The 16635-nt window shown below is 37.9% G+C and overlaps 1 protein-coding gene across 1 annotated transcript in view; it reads left to right on the top strand.

The window, feature by feature from the left end:
• Window positions 1–16635, top strand: part of FRAS1 (Fraser extracellular matrix complex subunit 1) — an 868578-nt gene that overhangs the window by 23916 nt on the left and 828027 nt on the right. Inside the window, 1 exon segment of the mRNA XM_053703296.1 lies at window positions 7517–7548. Within this exon segment, the coding sequence (XP_053559271.1) occupies window positions 7517–7548 (32 nt within the window).

The raw sequence follows: 16635 nt of genomic DNA, 5'->3' as shown, positions 1-16635 counted from the left end.
ATAATGACAGGGAGAAGGCTGAGGTACTAAACCAGTTTTTTTCTTCAGTATACACAAGAGAGGAACCATTGAATGATACTTTGGAACAGAATAGAACATGCCAGTCCATACCACTAACTGGGTTTTGTTTAGAGGATATCAGGAAAAAACTAAAAAATATTAAGGTAAATAAAACTCCAGGCCCAGATGGAATACACCCAAGGGTGTTAAGTGAACTTAGCACTGTTATAGACAAACCTTTACTCTTAATTTTTCAAGACCCATTATCCTCAGGCATGGTACCCCAGGGTTGGCGTAAAGCTGATGTGGTGCCACTCTTCAAAAGTGGAAGCAGGGATGATCCAGGAAGCTATAGACCAGTTAGTCTGACATCAATAGTGGGGAAGATATTTGAAGGGATTATAAGGGATTATATTGATGAGCATATTCGTGTAAACAAGATTATGAGTTCTAATCAGCATGGCTTTAGGAGAAATAGATCATGTCAAACTAATCTAATTAGATTCTTCGAGGAAGTAAGTAAAAATATAGATAAAGGGGAATCAGTTGATGTGATATACTTAGATTTTGCAAAGGCATTTGATACAGTGCCACATGAGAGATTAATGCACAAAATTAAGGGACTGGGAATAGCTGAAAATGTTAGCTCATGGATAAATAACTGGATAAAAGATAGGGAGCAACGAGTAGCAGTAAATGGATCATACTCAGATTGGACAAAGGTAATCAGTGGCGTCCCCCAGGGATCAGTACTGGGCCCTGTTCTTTTTAATATTTTTATAAATGACTTGGAGCAAGGATTAAATAGCGACATCTCTATTTTTGCAGATGATACTAAGTTAAGTAAGGTCATTAGGTCAGAGCAGGATGAACTCTCTTTGCAAAGGGATTTGCTAAAATTAGAACTATGGGCAAGTGAATGGAAAATGAGATTTAATACGGAAAAATGTAAGGTTCTACATTTTGGAAGTAAAAATAAGCAGGCTATGTATTTTTTAAATGGGACAAGACTTAGCCAAACACAGGAGGAAAGGGATTTGGGAGTAGTAATAGATAACAAGCTAAAGATGAGTGCACAATGCAGGGCAGCGGCTTCAAAGGCTAATAAGATACTAGCATGTATTAAAAGAGGCATTGATTCAAGGGAGGAAAGCATAATTCTGTCATTATATAAAGCCCTGGTAAGACCACACCTTGAGTTTGGAGTGCAGTTCTGGGGACCGATTGCTAAAAAAGATATTGCAGAACTAGAAAAAGTTCAGAGAAGGGCCACAAAGCTAATAAGGGGATTGGAGAAATTAACCTATGAGGAGAGGCTAGCCAAACTGGGTCTGTTCTCTTTAGAAAAAAGGCGCTTGAGAGGTGACATGATTACTTTATATAAATATATTCAAGGCCCATATACAGAGATGGCAGAAGCTCTTTTTATTCCAAGAAAATTGGTTCTGACAAGAGGTCATAATTTAAGGTTGGAGGAAAGGAGATTTAATCTCCTGCAACGGAAACGTTTTTTCACTGTAAGAGCAATAAAATTGTGGAACTCATTACCAAAGGAGGTAGTGAATGCCAATACCATAGATACATTTAAAAATAGTCTGGATAAATTTCTGTATATAAACAAAATTCATGGATATGATTGCTAGTATTAAATGGGTCACATTTTAATGGGGTTATTTAAGCTTAACTGGAGCTTTTTGTAAGTATTTTAGATTTGTATAGGTTGAACTCGATGGACTTCAGTCTTTTTTCAACCTTATCTACTATGTTACTATGTTACTATGTTACAAACGTCTGATTTAACCATTGTTACCAGTGACACACAAACGTCTGATTTAACCCTTTTACCAGTGACACACAAACGTCTGATTTAACCCATGTTACCAGTGACACACAAACATTTGATTTAACCCATGTTACCTGTGACACACAAACGTCTGATTTAACCCATGTTACCAGTGACACACAAACGTCTGATTTAACCCATGTTACCAGTGACACACAAACGTCTGATTTAACCCATGTTACCAGTGACACACAAACGTCTGATTTAACCCTTGTTACCAGTGACACACAAACGTCTGATTTAACCCTTGTTACCAGTGACACACAAACGTCTGATTTAACCCATGTTACCAGTGACACACAAACGTCTGATTTAACCCTTGTTACCAGTGACACACAAACGTCTGATTTAACCCTTGTTACGAGTGACACACAAACGTCTGATTTAACCCATGTTACCAGTGACACACAAACGTCTGATTTAACCCTTGTTACCAGTGACACACAAACGTCTGATTTAACCCATGTTACCAGTGACACACAAACGTCTGATTTAACCCATGTTACCAGTGACACACAAACGTCTGATTTAACCCATGTTACTAGTGACACACAAACATCTGATTTAACCCTTGTTACCAGTGACACACAAACGTCTGATTTAACCCATGTTACCAGTGACACACAAACGTCTGATTTAACCCATGTTACCTGTGACACAAACGTCTGATTTAACCCATGTTACCAGTGACACACAAACATCTGATTTAACCCTTGTTACCAGTGACACACAAACGTCTGATTTAACCCTTGTTACCAGTGACACACAAACGTCTGATTTAACCCTTGTTACCAGTGACACACAAACGTCTGATTTAACCCATGTTACCAGTGACACACAAACGTCTGATTTAACCCATGTTACCAGTGACACACAAACATCTGATTTAACCCATGTTACCAGTGACACACAAACATCTGATTTAACCCATGTTACCAGTGACACACAAACGTCTGATTTAACCCATGTTACCTGTGACACAAACGTCTGATTTAACCCTTGTTACCAGTGACACACAAACGTCTGATTTAACCATTGTTACCAGTGCCACACAAACGTCTGATTTAACCCATGTTACCAGTGACACACAAACGTCTGATTTAACCATTGTTACCAGTGACACACAAACGTCTGATTTAACCCATGTTACCAGTGCCACACAAACGTCTGATTTAACCCTTGTTACCAGTGACACACAAACGTCTGATTTAACCCATGTTACCTGTGACACAAACGTCTGATTTAACCCTTTTACCAGTGACACACAAACGTCTGATTTAACCCATGTTACCAGTGACACACAAACGTCTGATTTAACCCATGTTACCAGTGACACACAAACGTCTGATTTAACCCATGTTACTAGTGACACACAAACATCTGATTTAACCCTTGTTACCAGTGACACACAAACGTCTGATTTAACCCATGTTACCAGTGACACACAAACGTCTGATTTAACCCATGTTACCTGTGACACAAACGTCTGATTTAACCCATGTTACCAGTGACACACAAACATCTGATTTAACCCTTGTTACCAGTGACACACAAACGTCTGATTTAACCCTTGTTACCAGTGACACACAAACGTCTGATTTAACCCTTGTTACCAGTGACACACAAACGTCTGATTTAACCCATGTTACCAGTGACACACAAACGTCTGATTTAACCCATGTTACCAGTGACACACAAACATCTGATTTAACCCATGTTACCAGTGACACACAAACATCTGATTTAACCCATGTTACCAGTGACACACAAACGTCTGATTTAACCCATGTTACCTGTGACACAAACGTCTGATTTAACCCTTGTTACCAGTGACACACAAACGTCTGATTTAACCATTGTTACCAGTGCCACACAAACGTCTGATTTAACCCATGTTACCAGTGACACACAAACGTCTGATTTAACCATTGTTACCAGTGACACACAAACGTCTGATTTAACCCATGTTACCAGTGCCACACAAACGTCTGATTTAACCCTTGTTACCAGTGACACACAAACGTCTGATTTAACCCATGTTACCTGTGACACAAACGTCTGATTTAACCCTTGTTACCAGTGACACACAAACGTCTGATTTAACCCTTGGTTATCAAATGAACAAATCAGTGGATTTCAGATTTTGAAATTTGAAGATTTGAATAGATTTTCAAATTTTAACCTATTCTCGTAGATTCAAAAAGCATTATAAGACCAATTTACAATGTGTAGTTCTCATGTTTTTGCTCCACCTGCAATACCTTTAAATTTTGCATTAAGAGACTAGGCAGTGGTATTCCAGTCCTTCAGAATACAGTTTAAATTTGGGTTTTCATGTCATTTTTTGATCTAATTATGATCATAAAAATGCATTTGTATCTATTTTGAATGGGATGCTTTGGCTGTTAGTACTGACCCTCTCCCTATTTTTCAGCATGTTCATTACACATGTAAATTAACAAGATATCTTTTGTTTAAAGGGACATTTAACTGCTGGGCACAACTACAGTAGCATATGTTTCCACCTGTGCCAGCAGATCTCTCCAGATATATTATTATTATTATTGTTGTTGTTTTAAACCCTAACTGGTGTGGTTGGTTAAGCCCCACAACGTCATGCTTGTTGAAAAGAATAGCTCTAGATTTAGGCGAACCAGTGCACTACCAAGAGCTAGCTTGTGATTATTGCCTATACATATATACCTCTTGTCACCAAATGTGTTGAGCTAACTCCCAGTAGTGCATTGCTGCTTTGGAGCTGACATTACCTATGTGTTTAACGCATTTCCATTAACACGTTAGATCATTTTATTTTTACTGTACGTATGTCCCTTCAATGAGTTTTCATGATCATAAAAATACTATTGATGCCATAGAGGAATGATATGTTAGATATCTAATATTAAAGGGACATTGTACACTATATTTTTATTTGCATATAAGTTTTGTAAATAATCCATTTAGATAGCCCATACAGTTGTTGTTGTTGTGTGTGTTTTTTTTTAAATGTATAGTTTTACTGTGCTACTTTTCAGACTTTCTACCTACTCCATCTTTGCTCCTGTTTGTGTAAAGGGTCTTTTCATATGCAGGGGAGGGGGGGGGGGTGTCTGTTTGTCTTGTTTTCCCAGCCCCTTTCACTAGATGTCCCAGCCTAACCTCATCAACAGTGCTAAATTGGGAGCTTCTAATTACGTTTTTAAAGGTTTTAGATGCGTATTATTATTTATAGTAGTGTCTATTACATGCAGTTATACGAATTTTGGTGTATACTGTCCCTTTAAGGATTATCACAATTTTAGAAGCCAGACAGAAAATTGGGGAACCACTTGTATGTTTTTAGTACCCAGGAATGAGCATTTGAATATGTAGAAAAATCTTAGAATTCTAAGCGCTATAGTTTCCAGGCTCCCTCGATTCTTCAAGCCCACTGTCCATTACTGTATGTTTTTCTTTAAAGGGACAGGAAACCCCAAATTTTCTTTCATTATTTGGATAGAACATATAATTTCATACAATTTGAATCAACTTTCCAATTTACTTCTATTATCAAATTTGCTTCATTATCTTGTTACCCTTTGCTGAAGGAGCAGCATTGCACTACTGGCAGCTAGCTGAGCACATCTAGTTAACCAATCACGAGAGACAAATTTGTGCAGGCACCAGTCAGCAGCTAGTTCCCACTAGTGTAGGATATGTGCGTATTCATTTTCAACAAGGGATACCAAGAGAACAAAGCACAATTGAAAATAGAAGTGAATTTAAAAGTGTCTTAAAATGACGTGCTCTATCTGAATCATGCAGGATTTGCTTGTGACTTTCCTATCCCTTTAATGATATAAAACAAAATTTAAATTTAAAATACGAAATGGAGTTGTATGGGGTTTTCATGATCTGTAAGCCGTAATCATCACAATTATGACAAATCACAGCTTGAACTATCTTGCTTTGCATGTAATGAGTCCATCTCATATATTAGTTTCACCTTTTAAGTTGCATTAGTGAAAAAAATGAACTTTTGCACAATATTTAAATTTTTCGAGTTTCACCTGTGTGTGTATATATATATATATATATATATATATATCAATTTATCAAAGTCTGGTGGACCTGATCCGACAGTACGGATCAGGTCCTCCAGACCTCGCTGAATACGGCGAGCAATACGCTCGCCGTATTCAGCATTGCACCTGCAGCTCACAAGAGCTGCTGGTGCAACGCCGCCCCCTGCAGACTCGCGGCCAATCAGCCGCCAGCATTGGGGTGTCAATCAACCCGATCGTACTCAATCGGGGTTGATTTCCGGCGATGTCTGTCCGCCTTCTCAGAGCAGGCGGACAGGTTATGGAGCAGCGGTCTTTGTAACCGCTGCTTCATAACTGCAGCTTGATAGATAGGCCCCATAATAGTGCAATGCAAACAAACTTAATTTAAATCCTAGAAACCCCTCCCCTGTAAAAGTTGCTGTTGTCAGTGTAACCCCTGTTTGGTGCTATTTGGTGTTTTTTTCACAGAGGAGTGGTTTCTAGGATATAAATTGTTTGTTTATATTGCACTTTTGTCTGAGAAAGATGTGTTTAACTCTAAAACGTCACATATTGGTTAAAATAAAGGTGTGATTATATTAAAATTTAGAGAGTGTCTGCCTGGACTTTTTGCTGTTCTTGCCGGCACCCTGGTATTTAAAAATTTGAAGTGAGAGTGCCCTTCTGTGCAAATATATAAATATATATACATAAAATATGTTAGTATACATTTACCATGAGTGCACACACGCACTATATATACATAAACTCATATACACACACATGTACATACACATATATACTCTTACAGACTCACACACTGATTATAAACACATATATACACACTCACCCCCTCCCATGCCCATACCCCTTCACACTCCCCCCTCCAATGCCCATACCACTGCAGTCTCCCCCCCTTCCATACCCATTCTCTCTCTCTCCCCTTTCACGCCCATACCCATTCTCTCTCCCCCTTTTTTATGTATATACCCCTTATCTCCCCCCCCAAGCCCCTTCCGTACTCTATCATTAGTGCTAATTCTGGTGCGTGGCCGGGAGGGGGCAGGAATATGATAAAACATTATATCCACTGCTTCCTTCATTGATTGGAGTGCCAGAACTTCCTGCAGGGAAGCCTGGCAAAACAAGAGCCAGGATCCCGCAAGGACCCGGCGCGGGCACCTCTCAATAGGAGGGGGCGCTGTGTGATAGGCGTGAGACCAATCATGCAGATCTTTGACTTCCCTACCAGTCCTTTGAAATGCTCTCATCCAGCCCTGTGGTCATGGGGGTGATTAGAGTGTGCCCAGGTACACCCAGCACATCCCGTGCACACTCCTATGGCTTGCAAGAGTATATGCTTTATAAATATTATTCTATAAGTCACACATAGTAAAGCAAACATTACTATTACCCATATGGTTATATCATCTTGGCAGATACCTTGCTCTAAAGTGAGAGAAATCTATCCAATGTCACTGTTTCATGCAGCCTATTCACTACAGTGTGTATGGTTTCTCTACACATGAGTTATCTGGATTCATTTAATTTATAATTAGAAAGCTCTCTGTCTTTTTGTCTAATGAACTATACTGCATGCATATTGTTATTTCTGAAATACTTACTATTTTTTTTTCTTGTCCCGTAGGTGCCTGTGTTTTCCAGGGATCTCTTTTTGCGGTATGTACCAGAACACATTGGGGAAGATTTCCGTTATTGCAATGAATAATATGTTTATATATTGAAAATTATTTGTTCAATACTGAAAAAAATGTTCTTTCAGTCATTTACAGGCTTATTTTAAAACCGTATTCCCTATAACATTTTGAAACGCCACTAAGCATTTTTCTGCGTGTTAAAACATGAAAAATGTAGTAACTGGTCAAGGAGAACATAAAACGAATAATTTTTGGTACAATGATGTAATGTCTTAAAAGTTTCTTGTTAACAGTTTAAATTTGCTTGAAAAATTTTATGATTCATCTTAAAATAACCTTAGTATATTAATTTAGCAACTTATTTTTGTGTGGTTCTAGATTTTTTAGTGTACGGAAAGATTTTCTTCCCCTTAACGTGTTCCCAATGTTAAATTTTACCTGCTAGAGTGTATTGAATTACCATATTTCAAATAGCTCCTTTACCTTTATTTTGTCATTTAAAATAGTTGATTTTGCCCACTGAGACCACCGCCTATACTGAAAATCTATGCAAGCAAGACATCACACTCCCAGTGGGGGTGGGAGAGATACGTACTAAAATGTTAATTTTCAATTGTTCTGAGAATTTCACTTTGTGTATGCAAGGTACAATAAAGAAGGCTTTGGGGCCGAATTATCATTGTGCGAGCGGACATGACCCGATATTGCGGATCATGTCCGCTGCACATTGATTAATGCCAACAGCATATGCTCTCTGCATTTATCATTGCACCAGACGTTCTTGTGAACTGCTTGTGCAATGCCGCCCCCTGTAGATTTGCGGCCAATCGGCCACTAGCAAGGGGTGTCAATCAACCTGATCATATTTGATCGGGTTGATTGCTGGTGATGTCTGTCCACCGCCTCAGAGCAGGCGGACAGGTTATGGAGCAGCGTTCTTTAGACCGCTGCTTCACAACGTGTGTTTCCACACAGGGCATAAAGCTCCATACGAAGCTTGATAAATATGCCCCTTTGTGTGTATCACGAGTGATAAGATAAAGAAATCTGCTCTCCCTGCAAGCTCAGACCATTTTAAAAGTTTGTGGTTTTAATGAGAAAAAGTAACTAATTCATATGCAAAATAATTCTAACGGGCCAATCCCTTCACTGGCTTCCTCTTGCCTCCAGGATTAAACACAAAATCCCCACTCTGACATACAAAGCCCTCAACTGCACTGCTCCCCCCTACATTTCAGACATTGTCTCCAGATACTCTCCCTCCCGCCCCCTTCACTCTGCTCACGATCTCCTCCTTTCCTCCTCTCCTTGTTACTTCCTCACATTCCCATTAACAGGACTTCTCCAGACTGGCTCCCATCTTGTGGGACTCCCTGCTTCACTCCACAAGACTCTCCCCTAGTTTTAACAAAGACTCTACTATTCTCGGATGCATACAACCTACACTAACCTTTCCTAACTCCATTGCTTTCCCCTTGAACCCCTTAGAATGTAAGCCTATGAGCCCAGCTGTTTGTAGATCGCCTTCATAAGAGTCGACTACAACAGTGCAACTCTCGGCAGGGCCCTCTACCCATTTGATCCCTGTAAATGTTATCTTGTATCTCGCTTATGCTAATAGCGCTGCGGAATCTGTTGTCGCTCTACAAATACCTGATAATAATAAAAAATAATAACACATTAAAGGAAAACCATTTTTACTCTGCAATACATTTTTTTGGGTATGCATGATAGTTGGTAGATAAAATATGAATACAAATTCTTCAATTTCCAAAAAGTATCAAGTTTGTTGAGCAGACTAGCACTTTTGAGATTTTCCTGTTAGTACACTGCGGCTTCTTAGGCTGACAAAGAATTTTAGCTGCTGTTTGGTGGCTGTACGTACATGGTTATCAACCATCTCAGGCATAGTTGTTTTCAATAAAACGCTAGTTCCTAGTATCATTGAAGAGTCATCATATTCAAAAAATGACATTTTAAAACTATCAACCCTGCAGGACTGTGTATTTAACCCCTGCAAAGGGGTTAAAAACACAGTAAAAGTGCCACTCCTGACCCCCGTAACATGGCTGGTCCTGAGCAGAACTTGCTGTTGATCCAATCAGCAGCTCTGGTAGCTCCACTCAGATGTGCAACTAGAGCTGTTGATTGGATCAGCGGCATTTTCTGCTCAGATCTAGCAGTGCTCTTTTGTCCTTTTTCGACTCTAACTGCCCTTTAAGCTAAATTGTGTGATAGATAATGGTAGGGATGTGCATTTGGCAGTTTCTTTAGCTGCTGAATGCATAAGAATGCAGCTGTTTGCATCATTTGGCTCTTTTTGTAGATGGATTTCTTCTTGTGAAAGTGCATCTAATATCTGTGCAAATCCAGATCTTAGTATGCTGCACTTTCACAAGAATAAGAGACATTGGAGAGAATCTTCTCACTTGAGAGATTTTAAATAAATATAGGACAGTGTTCCTATGGCAATTTAAAGTGCAGCATACATTGTGCAATCTCTGAGCAACTGATATGTTTTTTTTTTTTTTATAGCTATCAGCATAAGTGGTCTATTACTTTTATTTGTTAATACTACTTTTGTTTGTTAATATCTGGGAAAATATTTTCAATGTGGGTCTACATCTTTAAATATACATAATACAGAGCCTAGAAATAATTCCACATAACTTCATTAATAATTACCATTAAATCCATGTTGAATTACTGTTTTTATTTGATATTAAAATGACTGCTGCACTGAATAAATATTTGATGTTTGAATCTAGACATTGCTTCTTGCGTCTTGTAAATGGAAAAGTAAAAATGTAATTTACTCTCTGCTTTCGTTTTCCTTGTTCATTTTTAATATAATAGCAAAAGAAAAGCAGTGTTGTACATGGATGTATTGACTATCAAAGGAAGATTGGCATAGCTGGCATAATACACATTAAACCAGCTAGTTAATTGTTTAAAACAACTTGTATATTTATTTATTTATAAAATATTTTACCAGGAAGGATACATTGAGATTTCTCTCGTTTTCAAGTAGTTGTTCTTTAAATCTCTAACAAACCTACATGCAACAAAAACACCACATATAAGTTATTTTAGTAATATATATGTGTTGAAGAGACAGTAAAAACTTGAAACATAATATATCATGTTTAATTATACATAGTAAAACAACTTTGCAATTCATTTTCATTATTTATTTTGCTACATTTTCCTGTAATTTAAGTAGGGTAAAGAGATTTCAAATTCTGTGAGCCTGAAGTATACATGGCAGACAGACTTCACAATCTTAACCCTGCTACATATCTGTCGCTAACTGGCCTCAGCATGGGGGGGGGAGAGTCAGATTGGAAAGTGCAAACCAATTATAGTTTTGCTATCAGAATGATAGTGGCAAACCTTATCTACTCCAAGAACAAGTATGGGTTGACTCCCCACAAAGAAGAAAAGTTGTGGATAAAGTTTTGCAATTGAAAACTAATTGTAGTAAAGAAGGTATTGCATTAAAACAAGTTTGCACTCCCCTAATATGATAATTTGTTACCAGACTGCAAAAAAAATATGAATAAATACATTTTTCAAAGCTTTTAGTGACTTGGTGACCTAATGAGATTGGTTCAGACAGAAAATTGCTGTAACTAAACCAGGTTTTCATGTATCAGACTGAATAATATTTTTTAAAATATGCCCTTATTACTGTAATGTATTTGTTATTGAGAGCTGATTGAGGTGAGACTAAACTGCCAATACCAGGTAGAAAACCCTTTATCCAAACTGCCTGGGGTTGGAAAAGGTTTGGATTTTGCAATATTTGTATCTTTAAAACGGGACAGCTTGGGGAGGGGATGGAACTAAGTGTGAACAACAATATCTTATGTCTGACCGATAGCTCAGCATGCTAATGCACTGTGGCTGAGCTCTGTAGCAGGTTCGATCCCCAGCGAGGTCCACTGAGCCTTTCATCCTTCCGAGGTCGATAAAATGAGCAGCACCTTGAGACCCTTATGGGTGATTTGCCCCGCTTTACAAATACCCAATACAATGTCATTTAGGCGATAATTGTATGTCCTAATACAGCTTATACATGTAACCTAAAGGTATTTTTATTTCATGTTTAATACTTTTGTATACATAGTAACATAAATATACACTATTTACATTTTAGAACACAAAACAAAGACACATGCTGGGAAGATTGTGACTTACAGGCATGAAAAAAATAGTAATTTTTTTTATCATTTTATTTTTGCAAAACTATTAATGTTTGGATTTCAGAATAAGTTTGGATTTTGGAATTCTGGATTTGGGTATTTGTATATGTACAAATAAAATGGGGGGGAAAAAAGCAAAAAACAAATCCATTCAATGTCTGCAGTACTCAGATAATAGAAACTAGGGAAACAAAACTGCATGATTGACAGCTTTCAAAATACACGAAAGGGTTAAAAAAGTCTAGAGACAGAGGGAAAGACTAGCTCAGGAGACCAGACCTTGGTGTCAGAATAGTAGTGGTTATATGGAATAGTCTCTAAGGGCTGATTATCAAAAACTCGCCGGCATGGAAAGAAATCTCGCAAAATCTTTGGGGGCTTTTTTTGATCATTATATTGCAATGTATGTGTTTAACCTTCACACACAGTGCATAGTGAGATAAACGGCTCTCAAGCTAAAATTTGACTTTCCAAAATGTTTGAGACATCTTAGATAATCTCACCAAAGAGCAGAATTGAGTTCATCTGGCCCTAGGAGAGATGTTTGATCATAGTAAAGTAGTTAGATGGTTCTTATTATATTGGTATAACTAAAGACATAAAACCCAGCATTTTTCTTTCATGATTCAAATAGAACATTCCATTTTAAACAACTTTTTTAATTGAATTCTATTATCACATTTTCTTTGCTCTCTTGTTATCCTTTGTTGAAAAGCAGGAAGGTAAGTTCAGGAGTGTGCACGTGTCTTTAGCACTATATGGCAGCAGTTTTGCAACAATATTATACATTAGCAAGAGCACTACATGGCAGCACTATTTCCCGTCATGTAGTGCGCCAGACAGGTGTACTCAACCTATCTAGATAGCTCTTCAACAAAAAATAACATGAGAACAATGCATACTAGAAGTAAATTAGAAACTTTTTTTTTTATTGTATTCTCTTTCTAAATCATGAAAGAAAAAAAAAATGAGTTTCATGTCCCTTTAAGCTGCACTCAAAGCTTTTGATGCTTTCCAGTAAAATAAATGTTTTTACTGAATTTTTGACAAGGGCAAACATGGACAAGTTGAGCTTTATTGTCACTCTTGATCAAGTTGCTATTTTCCCTTTATATATATATACCAGTGTTAGAGTGGGCAATGATGCATGCATGAATTTACATAACATCCCAGCAGGCACAGACTGCACTGGCAATGCCAGTTAGATGCTTTTCCGTGTCAAACTAAAAAAAAAAAACAGAATTTTTTTTCCAGCAACCAAACAAAATGCTCTTAGATACAATTCCTAGTGATTCATCTACAGTGGCATAATAAAAATATAAATATAATTTTATAGCCATAATGTTAGGTTGATAAAAGCTGTAGCTATCTTATGCAAGTTCTTGTATATACTGAAACAGCTTTCCCTGATATAATAAATGCTGCCAGTTAGTTCCTCGGAGAGGGAGTCTATTTGCGTCCATAAAACATTCGTAATAGAAATACACTTAGAAGGTTTTCTCTGGAACAGCACTGTTGTTGGAAGTGCATTAGTATTTAATCCCCTTTGGTGCCAGTGAGGTTATTGCATCGCTGCCCTATTTTTTTTGTAATACAGGTATTATGCAATATTATGATTTGAAATGTTTTGATTTTTTCCCCCTTAATATGCTCATTTGATTGGTGCTTTTTAGTGTAGTCATTTAAATGTCAAAGTGATGGTAATCTCTAGCGTATTTGAAACGCCAGGATTTACCAGTGACGAAAGTTCCTTTATTTGTCTGCAGCGTATGCTGTGCTCAGCGCATTAGGCCGCCCATGGCAGAACGCTATTTTTTCAATGAGGTGTTGTTTCCATCTCTTAGCCAATAGCCGTGCGGGCCAGCTGGCACCATGCCGGATAGCTAGCAAACTATTGGCTAAGATCACCTCACTGGGAAAATAGCGTTCTGCCGTGGGCGGCCTGAGGCGCTCAGCTCGACATACGCTGCAGCCAAATAAAGGAACTTTGAGCCCAGGCAGCAAGAGTATCTTGAGTCAGCCCTGCTCATAGGTAAAAACTTGCTTGGGAGCTGCAAGCATTACATCTCTTGTGCAGTACACAACTGGTCAGCCAATCAGGAGTTGTAGTTACATCTAATTTAAAGCGGTTTTCTGATTGGAAGCTGCAAAGCTTGCTGCTCCAAAATGTGGGATCTTTACAGTGATTTGAGCACACAGTTATGTAGGATCAGTGATGCGAAAATGACTTACTCTAGCAATTTAGAGTCATTTTTGCATTAGCACGTCCCTTTAAACACAACAGCTAAAACACATCTGGAACACAAGCAATTTATTAAATTACAGTAACAATCCATAGTTTGACCTAATAAAAGGCACCAGGACATTAAAAGAACACATATTACCATCTGAAACAGCTGTCCCTGAATGTTCTGGTGTGGTGGGCCAAAGTGGTGTTTCACACTCCTCATTTTAGTATGCGTCTTTTTCTGCCTGGAGGGTGATATCAGCTGTGTTCTTAAGACGAGTTTTTTTAGCTTCTCGTAAAATCACAGAAGAAAATTCCACAGCTAACTCTTGATGTTACACGCTAGAATATACATGCCTGTGTATGGCTATACAGTCTGAGAGGTTTTGTTTAATCTACAGTACTGACACCGTACAATCATAATGCAGACCCTACAAATTAATGACCCTTTCCTCTTGATGTTTACCGTTCAGTGTTGCCAAAGCAGTAAAGTGAATTTTTATGGGCACATTTATATAAAGTTTGGTTGGAACAAGTGAAACTGTTCAGATCTTTTTATAGCTAGGAAAAATAATAGATTTCTGCATATTGTGTTTGTTTTCCGATTTCTCTATGACTGACATACTTCTAGGTATTTTTTTTTTTCTGTATTGACTGTTACTATAAAGGAGTCCTGTTTGAACAAGTTTGTGAAAAAAACGATGTATGATTTATCATTGCAAAGAAAAATATGCTGACATGTCTTGATTTACTGCTTTCCACATTCTGTGTACTTTACATAAGCTTTTGTTTTTTCCAGACATAAATTGATGTGTGTTCTATACATAATTGTGCTAAATATGATGGGTTGTTCACTGAAATAAACTGCTTGCACTAAAATGTTTAGCAAAGCATTATGGACCAGAATTTCAGCAGTGAGTTGGTTACCAATGGCTCCTTTTCTTTCCATCTGATTTATTGGCCATAAAAAAACTGTCTTTTGACACGCACTCAATTTATCAAAGCCTATAACATAAAAATCTGGTTAAAGGGACAGTAAAGTCGAAATTAAACTTTCATGATTCAGACAGAGCATTTCATTTTAAATAACTTTCCATTTTACTTCTAATATCAACTTTGCTTCATTCTCTTGGTATTATTTGCTTAAAGGGTTACTCTAGTCAAAATTAAACTTTCTTGATTCAGATAAGACCTGTCATTTTCAACAAATTTCCAATTTACTTTTATCATCAAATTTGCTTTGTTCACTTGGTATTCTTTGTTGAAAGCTAGACCTAGGTAGGCTCATGCTAATTTCTTAGCCCTGGAAGTACGCCTCTTATCTGAATGCTTTTGAGAAGGGGGAGAGAGAAAAATAGAGGGGGGAGAGGGAGAAAAAGAGATGGACAGAGAGAGAGAGAGAGCAAAAGAGAGGGTAGAGAGAGCAAAAGAGAGGGGAGAGACACGAGAGAGGGGAGAGAGATGGGGAGAGAGAGAAAAAGAGAGGGGAGAGAGAGCAAAAGAGAGGGGAGAGAGAGCAAAAGAGATGGGGAGAGAGAGCAAAAGAGAGGGGAGAGAGAGCAAAAGAGATGGGGAGAGAGAGCAAAAGAGAGGGGAGAGAGAGAGAGCAAAAGAGATGGGGAGAGAGAGCAAAATAGAGAGGGGGAGAGAGCAAAAGAGAGGGGGGAGAGAGCAAAAGAGAGGGGAGAGAGAGCAAAAGAGATGGAGAGAGAGAGTAAAAGAGAGGGGGGAGAGAGCAAAAGAGAGGGGAGAGAGAGCAAAAGAGATGGGGAGAGAGAGCAAAATAGAGGGGGGGAGAGAGCAAAAGAGAGGGGGGAGAGAGCAAAAGAGGGGGGAGAGAGAGAGAGCAAAAGAGAGGGGGGAAAGAGAGCAAGAGGTGGGACCGCTGTACTGCAAGAAATGGCCCGTGTGCACAGGCTTTAGGACGAATATACAATAATAAAATGCTCTAACTCATTTTAGAATTTTATTACTGTATACACTTCTATGCCCCTTTAATAATAACTGGAAATAATAAAGCCTGAAAGATGCAATATTTCTTCTTGTATGTGTGTGTAAAAGACAGTTTATGCGCACACAAGCACTCCCTTGAGCAAAACGTAGATTGCCAATAATTACTTTTTAATCATTTAACAAGATACAGTGCTTTGCCAGCAAAAAATATAACTATGCTTTTTTTGTCCTAAACATCCATATAAAAGAGCTTTATTTTCTTGTTTTTGTTTGGTTCTTTTTCATCTTAAACATTTATTAACTGAAAGACGTTTTGGAACATGTTTTTATTTTTCGATGACAAACAAGAATGATGTATCAAAGAAAATGCATGAGTAAGATGTTGGCCGAGTTCCAGCTAGTTGCATTACGTCAAAAAAGTGCCAATGTTGCATTATTGTATGGCATCATGTTTTGTAAGTAAAGGCAGTTTCTTTCTTAGCTCCCTATAAAGAAGGTATTATATGGGGGAATATATTGGGATCTCCTTCACATGTCAAACACATACCATGATAAATGATGAAAAACACTCTTAAGCAGATTCTTTTTAAATCTTATTTAGTCCAACTTTAGTTCATGATATCCTGCTCTATTAATCTGTACTTTTTTTATTTTTAAAAATGAAGCTCTTTAAAGGACATGAAACCCAACATTTTCCTTCATGATTTAAAGGGACGCTCAAGTA

This window comes from Bombina bombina, chromosome 2 (assembly GCF_027579735.1).
Source record: "Bombina bombina isolate aBomBom1 chromosome 2, aBomBom1.pri, whole genome shotgun sequence".
In the NCBI taxonomy this organism is placed as follows: Eukaryota; Metazoa; Chordata; class Amphibia; order Anura; family Bombinatoridae; genus Bombina; species Bombina bombina.
Note: the sequence above shows the minus strand (reverse complement) of the source record. Positions and strands in the feature narration are given on the sequence as shown.